Raw genomic sequence first — 9,257 nt, 5'->3', positions numbered from 1 at the left:
CTTTGAATCCACGCATAATTATTGACATAATGTAGGATATTCTATATACACATATATACATATATATGTATATATAAATACAAATATAAATATAAATATAGTGTCGGTAGAATAAATGATAATTATGAACCTAATAATAATAATAATAAATATTAAATAAAATAAATGTCCTCTATCCTATATACGTAGTGTTCCTTTTTTCTGTCTACGATTCGATCAACATGATCACATATTCGGATAACGATTTGAACGCTGTCAATTGTTTATACGACGACCATCGTAATTTTGATATTCAGCATGCCCAGGTAAGGTATAATTTACGATATAGAACGAGAAGAGTTGAAAATTATTATGCAAGATATTATAAAAAAAAAAGATAAAACTTGGAACAAGGGAGATTTAGAAAAAAAAAATCGATGAGTAACCAAAATTCAGAATAATTCTAGTAGCCCCGCTTTATTTGCAGTATCGTCTGCTAAATATCACAGCTGACGATGAGGTAAGAAGTTGCGGGTTATTTATTCCGCTCTCGTTCCCTCGAAAGCCTAGTCATTCGAAACAATAGGTCTGCTCAAGAGACGGAGAAAGATCGTACATACATATATCCGCAGAGGCATTGCGGCATTCGCGCGCATCATGTACGAGGTACGAGGTTCGAACGAAACAAGAGTAAAACAGAAAACAAAAGAAAGAAAAAAGAAAATGAATGAATAAAAGAAACAAAAATCAAGCGAAATCAAAGAAGGAGTCTAGGCGTAACCGAATATGGCGACGGATTGACGCGCGACGTCTGCAGGATATGCGGCAGTAGGCCAGACGCTCTACGAAGGCAGCTGAAACGTAATAATGCAATAAAGCGCGAATCGAAGCTGCGGAACTCCGCTGCCACTGCAGAGGGCGTAGCAGCAGCAGCAGCAGCAGCGGCGGCGGCGTCGGGAAGAGGAGTAACAGGGTCACAGGAAGTGTTGGGGGGCATCCCGGCTAGCGGTGTGTGTAGGGGGTGGGATGGGGGGAGGCGATGAGGCGAGGGCGCGGTAGGAGAGAGACAAGGACTTGGAGAACGGGCGTGCTTATCGTGCATCGTCGTCGTCTCATCCACCTGAAGCGGTCCTCAACCGCCCCAGAGGCTAGGGACTGAGCCAAACCGGGCACCCCTTACCACCGTGTTACCGGCTTACAGCTGACGTTCGCGAAAAAAAAACTCCAACCAGCCCGAGGAGTGTTGGTGCCCCGCGTGACGTACACAACCTCAGCAGAATCTAATTTCTTCTTTGGTAAGAAGAAGACGCGGGGTAAGATCGGCCACTTGTTTATTGCCCGTCAATTCGCACCCAGTCAGCCACCCGAAAAAAGAATTTATCCTGATACTCGACAGAAATGCGTTCACCACTCCCAGCCTAGGTGGTAACACCTACTCTCTTTCCAACTCTGAGAAAGGGAATTGGAACAGACAGCCGCCCCGTACAGATAAAGTCCTGAATTTGGATGTAAATTTGTACCCTGTTGAGGGAAAAATTTTACGGTGGATAATTTAGACTCGAGTTTAGGTTTTTTTTTTTAAACATTGTTCAAAATGTGATACCAAAATTAGTCGATGTGCTATTTTTGCAATCTATTTCGAAAATTTACCATCCGATAGTGTTAGGAATTGACATAGAATTATAGTCTGCGGAAATTCACATCAAAATTCTTCTTACTGTGTAAGAGCACGAAAGCTGTCGAGGATAACCGACTGTTTTTCGTACGGCACCGTAATTCACTGACGGTATTAAGGGCGGTAAGAAGAAGAAGAAGAGGGAACAGAAGAGATTGGTAAACAAGGTTCTCCACGAGTGCGATATTCACATGATCCGTCACCCCTGAGATGAAGAGCAATTCGGTTGAGAAGTTCTTCGAGCATTCCAACACTGGGATATTCGTCTTGCTCTTCAGCACCCCAACTTGACGATAGTGACGTCATACTGCGACGTTGTGACGTGCGAGACCTGATTCGTTAACCATGAGGCGATACGGGTACTGCGTCGTTGGTAGATACCCACTCAGCGAGTCGCCTAGGAGACCCGGAATGACCTGATTGCGGATGAAGCCGCTCTCAATGTCTCGTTATCGCGATTATTGTACGAGAACCTGAAAGTAGGGACCGTCGATCATTCGGCCGACGCTGTTGCGAGCACAGATGAGCCACTGCTGCAGTGACGAGTATACCGGAAACGATTCCGCGAGCGGAGAGCCTGAGGAGTTGCTCGAAGCGATGCTGGAGAACGACGGGATCCTAATTAATTCAAACAAGTTTCATACGCGAGGAGTGCACCAGCCACTCGAGATGACGCGGAGAATATTGACTCGCTGCATCAGTGGCGAACCGGAGCGGTTCAGGTCCGATGCCAAAGACATCTGAAACCGTGTAGAAGCAGTACCCTTCACCAGGTTCCATCCTCGCGCATACTGGTGGATGCAACTTTTGGTTAGTTCTAATGATTATAATTGCTCGCGTAATGAAGGTGACACTTATTATCGCCCGACAGCATCCCAAGTCCAAGTTGAAGAAGGGTTTGGCGAACGGTGTACGGGTCGTGGAGGCAACGGAAATCACCGCAGTTCAGTTCTTTTTCTCTCTTTCCATGTATCTTTCTCTTGCCCCCTTGGTCCACCGTGCTATTCTCTTTCTCTGTCACCGTGACGATGAGTTGGAGCCTCCTCAAAGAGTGTGCCGGCCACTTGACGAAGCGACGCTTTCTATTCGTGGCACAATTTCAAGGATCGATACATCGACTGGCGTCGTTTCTGGTGCCTTCAAATAGCGGTAGTTACCAAGGGACGAGGACCACTTGGCATTCACGGCCTCCACTCTCCGAAGTGTGGATGCTATTTGGGTACTAGTACCTTTAACCGTCGTCTGATGCGCGGATGGACAGGCCCTACACGCGGGACAGGATTCTCGCCGGTCGTTCATTCCCCCGATCATTGAGAGTCGCGAACTTGTTGACTTATAGGATGATCCTGAGAATGAAGACGCTACATCTTCGTTCTGCTTCATAGCGTTTAAGGTAGGTGAGAAACCCTTTCTGGATTCGTTGCAGGGTAGGTAAACAGTCGAACGTAATACTGCAAAGAGACAGGAGGGACGAGATCCCGTCGATTAAAGACTCGGTGATACCCTCACGGACACAATGGACTCTTTGATGGCTTCCTTCCGTGCCAGCATGCAGTGAAATCCGGTAAAATTAGCAGCACGAATTCGATCCTGCCTTTTTTTCTAGTCAACGTCAGGGGGACAACTTCCACTGTCTACGAAAAAACGAAAAGATCTTTTTTTTCTCTAGTACGGATTCATCTTTCACCCTTCCAGATACGAGATCTCATTTGCCATTCGAAAAGTGGCGAATCGAACATGACAAACGTTACACCTAGAGAAGTTGCAGCGAAATATAAGCCCATGTTCTATAGACATTGGCTGACCTTTTATCTGTTGTATCGGTCCACATCCGTCCTAAGGAACCGCATCGCGCTATCCCCAGGGAAGGGGCGTGTGGAAGGGGGAGAAATTTGCAGGAAGCAAGGTGGAACGAGGGGCGAGTGAAGATAGGTGATAGGTGATGGAAACTCCGTAGAGACAGTGGCTGGTAACCAGCTAGTACCAACGAACGGTAGGTTCAGCGCAACGTCTAACACGAGTACCCGCTACTACAGGGGCGTTTCAACCCTTCCAAGGCTGTCTCTCTAACAACGTCACTGCTCTTCTGTACCTCCCACCACTTTTCTACCTCTGGCGTACCTCTCCGCCTCCAATTTCGCAACTTCTGCAAAATCTCGGGCAAGAAGTCGAGCGGAGGTCCTCAGTCAGTCGACGTTCGGCAGTCAATCGTGGCTAAAAACCATCGGTTCTAGTGGTTCCGTTGAAGCGAATCTTTCGGCCACACCGATTGCGTAACTGTCATTTCTGAACATCCGGGATATTATCGCATACTCCGGTTTCCTCAACTACGGATTTGAAATGTGTTGAAGACATGGAGAGCGGTCCAGCTCGGGCTACTCTGAACGGCGTCTGCAGGATGAGTGCTTCTCTGCCGCTGGTTCTCTTACTTGTCCTCATCTATGCAGCCCAAGCTCAGTAAGGCATTCCGTGATATTCTGAGGAATACGTAAAGTAAATCATGTAGTTCATTCATTTTAAAAATCAAAACTTTTCGTTACTGCCACCTACAGAATAAACAGTTACTTACCATCGTTTCGAGCACTCTTGAAAAAAATATAGACAAGATTCTTCTAGTGGTAGTCAGAGGGTTCTTTTCTCTGCCGTTGTTCGACACTTTCGATTCATCGACTTCCTCCAATTATCGTTATTCTTCTTTCGCAAACTCGTCCAGTCAACAGATTAGCTTCTCGTTTCGGTGCCAAGTTGGACTCATTAAAATTCCAATACGAATTCCCAACCAGTGTCTCACTATACATCGTCCACTGTGTGTAATCGAAACAATAGAGATATACTCTCTTTACTTCAAAAGAGTTAATTGGGGATCTAAAAGAATGCCCCCGATATCGAAGACATTTCAATAATGTTCACTCCATTTATAATGATTACCTGCTTTCGGTGTTGCTACCAATTGAAAGTACATTCTTTCTTCAAGAGTCGCGAACTTCGTCCACGTGAGAAATATTATTTTTATATTGACAAATCATCGGATGGGCACAAAAATGTATATCGAGTCACGTGTGCACTGTCAGCGAGTCATTGGGCCGATGCATAATAGAGAATATCACACACCCCTCTAGCGAAAAACACACGAAATATTTACAGAAGGAGTTTGGAGTTCTTTGACCTCTTGCCAGAAGATCCAAAGTTATATGACAAGATGCGGCCACCAAAGAAAGATGGACAAGCAACTGTCGTCTATTTTCACGTAACAGTAATGGGTCTAGATTCTATAGACGAAAATTCTATGGTAAGACTTTTTTGCATTTAAGTAGTCAGCTGAGGTAAGCGAACGATTTAATCCGAATTTTAAATTAATCACAAGAAAAATCCTCCTAGACATATGCGGCAGATATATTTTTTGCCCAGACATGGAAAGACAACAGACTGCGACTTCCGGAAAATATGACTTCGGAATATAGGTAAGGATGAAATTGTTGAACAACACAATGCTTCAATCGATCAGTTTAAAAGAGAACCGATTCGAAAATGATAGATTTTTTTTCTTGTCATGATTCAAGGTTATTAGAAGTTGATTGGCTGAAAAACATGTGGAGACCGGATTCGTTTTTCAAGAATGCCAAATCCGTCACCTTCCAAACGATGACAATCCCCAATCACTATTTATGGCTTTACAAAGACAAGACTATTTTATACATGGTGAAGTATGTGCCGATCAATTATTCGACTATCATTGTACGTTCCCGCTATCTGTCTTGAACCGACCCTCTGTATTCTCTTATCTGTAAAAACCCCGAAATAGTGACATCACAGCAAACACCAAACATCATCATCATTCGTTTTAGGTTGACGCTCAAACTTTCCTGCGCCATGAACTTCTTGATCTATCCGCACGACACACAGGAATGCAAATTGCAAATGGAAAGTTGTAAGTAAACTCGTATGACAACGACACGGGCCTTTTAGAGCTTAGTTTCAAGCTACCTACCGTCTTTCACGCACGACTTACGTTTCCTTTCCCCCCTCATCTGTCGGCTGAAACAAAAATTTCGACACTCACCAAAGTTTAAAATATTTTCAATCAATAGTGTCGCATACCACGGATGAAATGATCTTTCAATGGGACCCTGACGTACCGCTGGTCGTTGATGAAAACATAGAACTGCCACAACTTCAGCTTGTGAAAAACTACACAGCTGATTGCACGCAAGTCTATTCCACCGGTATGTTCTTAAAGACTTAGCCTCTAACGAACGTTGAGTTTTTGAACCAAGTACTGACCAAATCGCTTCATCGCACATTGAGCTGATTTTAATCAGCCATCAACTTTTCATTGCCGTTACTTCCCCTCATGGCAGATACAGATTTGAACCAAGCAGTTTTCTTCTCCAGGAAACTTTACATGCCTGGAAGTTGTCTTCGTGCTAAAACGGAGGCTGGGCTACTATCTCTTCCACACGTACGTTCCTACTTGCCTCATCGTAATCATGTCGGTGAGTAATTGTGACCATCCTTCGAAACGTTCACATACGTTCCTAACCGGGTTTTTGAAAATTGTTTTTCACCAGTGGGTTTCGTTCTGGATAAAACCGGAAGCCGCACCGGCGAGAGTCACTCTTGGAGTGACGTCGCTCTTGACGCTTTCGACGCAGCATGCAAAGAGTCAGGCCTCTTTGCCTCCGGTATCATACCTCAAAGCAGTTGACGCCTTCATGTCTGTCTGCACAATATTCGTCTTCATGGCCTTGATGGAATACTGTCTGGTCAACATCGTACTCGGAGACAATGACGCTCCACCAGCCAAACCTCCACCACCTCCTCCTCCACCAAGCTCGGCCAGTGGCCCGGACGCCACGAAACTCGACAAGATCTTCGACATAGCAACCAAGGTGATACGTGGATGCACATCCATTGTTCACACTACTTTCAGTTCATTCAGTGACTTGAGAAGAGTAGACGATGAAGTCCTGCCAGCTTCTGTCTCCTTTCACGGCACAGGAAAGATCAGCCCGATTACTTGAATGTCCGAACCGTATTTCTCCTGCAAGCGTTAACTTTGATGGTTTCCAAATATACTGTATCAGCACAATAATAAGCATGCTTAATTCTAGAACGGTAACGTCATTTTTTTTTTACCTATTCCGGCAACGAGGGGTGAAAAAATGCTCCCATCTTGTTAATTCCGTCTTACGGGTACATCGTATCGTTAAGAGTCCTGTAGGGTCTCATTTTCTTCGTTATTTAGTAATGTACCACATGGGCCAAAACCTTGTTGCGTAAGTTCCAAAACAGTGGTAAAAAAGTGATGTGTCTCGAGTCGAAAACGTATGTTGTTTTTTTTCTACGTTACCGTTCTAGGGTTGATAGTACTCAAATTCGTTATTGGACTTCCTGCGGCTCGGATGACTCTGCGGGATTCGTGGTACCCTGAAAATTGAATTCAGGAATTTTAACGGCCCATGCGTTCATTTATCGGGTTGACGTTTTTCCAAGTGGCATTCAAGTGCCCTTTATTATTACGCAGAGAAACGCCGTCCTGATAATCGACCGATTACAGAAGTCAGCCGCAGCGCCACCCCCCGGACCGACGCCGGCGCAAAAGGCACGGATGCGGGCCCTCAACGTCGACAGAGTATCCAGAGTGTTTTTTCCGTTCCTGTTCGCCGTGCTGAACGTCACCTACTGGATCATGTTCGCCAAGTACATCTAATTGGAAGGCGCGCTTGTCACGACGCAAAAACAGCGATCGCTGTTGCGTAGTCGAATCCGGAACACAATATGTTTGCTTAATGTCTCGATGGGTGTAGAAAACCCTGCTGCGCGTCAGGAAGAAATCACAATATTACAACTGCTTAAGATGCCTGATTTTTGCAATTGCCAATAGACATGAGCAGTAATAATTCATACGTGTCACAAGACTATGTCGCACTGCAGCAACGGCTGATGAGATATAGATCTTTTTCCAGAATCGCGTATTTTGACATGGTTGCGGGTTTTTTTTTTTTTTTTAGATCACTTCCTTTTCAGACACAAAATTGAATTCAGCTCTTGCTTTTCAACTGTAAGTATATATATTATAATGTCGTACAATTTGCTGACGACGAGTCGAATTGGCATTGAGCATATTAGTGATTTAAAATTGCTAATAATCATTTTGAAAAATCTTCGTATTGAACTATAATGCGTATTTAGATCTCGGAATTAAATAATATTTGGTATAAATATACTTTTAGCCCTAGATTAGCTTCAAGTATTCGAGTCCAAAGTGTCACGTTGTATAGATTATTTGACATAGAATTAAGTGTGATGTGAGATGAAAGGTCGAACGACCCTATCGAAGGGACAATTATGTTTGCGTCTTTTCCTTTCTGCCGCCTTTCTATTCTGTAATTTCTATCTATCTTTTCTTTGTTTTTATATAATAGCGTCAAATTCACTGTACCGTCAAATTTGAAACACAGTACAAATATTTCTTCCTTTCCATTCTCATAAATGCAGATCAGATTATTTCTACGTAAATGTTCAAGTTTAGAGAAGAAAGATGAGGCAAAGAGAAAAAACTTATTTGCAAATGTAGATAATAGTGGTATGTGTATGTGAATTATGTATAATATTAATGTTAAATGATCGATGACACTAAGTGATTATACATATAACGTAATATTATAATACAAATACTAAACAGATTGAATATACAACGATTTACCAAGGTTTAATACGTATGAAAATGACCGTGTTACGAGTATACAAGTTTATAATTTAATCGCGCTTTAAATATTCGATTCCATTATATCGTATTGAATTAAATTATACCTATCTTCCGAGTGTGTGAATTTTCAAGCGCATATACATAAAGCCTAAGTAGACGTATAATGCTTAATTATTGCGATTCGACGGAGTCCGCAATATCGTCGTATCGTCATCTGTAACTATATTAACACTCGCGCATAAGCCATTTCTAAAAATGTAATCTATGATTATGTGTATATGTGTAATGTACTCGTATATCTTAATCAACGTACGTTGTATCTTAATATACCTTTTGTAGTGTGCCAATTGAACGCAGCTTAATCGTTCGGAGCGAAATCCGAATTACTATAAACTTACGTGCATAAAACCTTATAATGCACCTGAAGAAAATAATCTTGACCGCAGACTCTGTAATAAATTATTCATTGCTCGAAGCTGATATAGTGATAAAATGATGAATTTATTTTTTTTTTTTTAATTTTTACTTTTATTTTGTATAATAATTAAGTACACAGCTCTTGTAATAATTATAAACGAAAACACGTACTAGTGTGTGTTTAATATCTTGTACGGGCATAATTCTCGCTAAACGATTTCATGATCAATATTCATGTACACTTGTGAAAATATATGTATAAATACGACGCTGCATACAGGTATATATTTAAAGCAAAAACCGATCTGAATTCAAACTTATTGAGGTAAGGAAACAATCCTCATATGTATGGCCCTGCACCCTGGTTTTACGGTACCCTGGATTAAACGGTAGTACCGGCGTAGTTTTAAATTTTTTTTTTTTTTTTTGAAAGACCAGTTGAACGCTCACGGACATCGCAACCGAATGTCTGTTCCA

General features: G+C 42.6%; 1 protein-coding gene across 2 annotated transcripts; it reads left to right on the top strand.

The window, feature by feature from the left end:
• The first annotated feature begins 3,553 nt into the window (after nt 1-3,553).
• On the top strand, nt 3,554-9,048 carry LOC124183274 (glycine receptor subunit alpha-2). Of its 2 annotated transcripts, none has more exons than XM_046571570.1 (9): nt 3,554-4,111; nt 4,802-4,943; nt 5,033-5,115; nt 5,215-5,358; nt 5,500-5,582; nt 5,743-5,877; nt 6,047-6,147; nt 6,223-6,543; nt 7,212-9,048. In XM_046571570.1, the coding sequence occupies exons 1-9, from the start codon at nt 4,008-4,010 to the stop codon at nt 7,362-7,364; spliced, it is 1,266 nt and encodes a 421-aa protein (XP_046427526.1). In that variant the 5' UTR covers nt 3,554-4,007; the 3' UTR covers nt 7,365-9,048. The 2 variants fall into 2 exon arrangements, with proteins under 2 accessions (XP_046427526.1, XP_046427525.1); XM_046571569.1 differs by having other exon boundaries at nt 4,799-4,943.
• Nucleotides 9,049-9,257: the final 209 nt, after the last annotated feature.

The sequence above is a fragment of the Neodiprion fabricii genome, chromosome 5, assembly GCF_021155785.1.
Source record: "Neodiprion fabricii isolate iyNeoFabr1 chromosome 5, iyNeoFabr1.1, whole genome shotgun sequence".
Taxonomy (NCBI): domain Eukaryota; kingdom Metazoa; phylum Arthropoda; class Insecta; order Hymenoptera; family Diprionidae; genus Neodiprion; species Neodiprion fabricii.
Note: the sequence above shows the minus strand (reverse complement) of the source record. Positions and strands in the feature narration are given on the sequence as shown.

What these genes read in the sequence shown, in the direction of transcription:
- LOC124183274 (XM_046571569.1), top strand. Translation starts at nt 4,008, where the DNA reads ATGGAGAGCGGTCCAGCTCGGGCTACTCTGAACGGCGTCTGCAGGATG. An exon ending in CTATAGACGAAAATTCTATG is followed by an intron (nt 4,944 to 5,032) that starts GTAAGACTTTTT and finishes AAATCCTCCTAG; the next exon opens with ACATATGCGGCAGATATATT. An exon ending in CACGCAAGTCTATTCCACCG is followed by an intron (nt 5,878 to 6,046) that starts GTATGTTCTTAA and finishes TTTCTTCTCCAG; the next exon opens with GAAACTTTACATGCCTGGAA.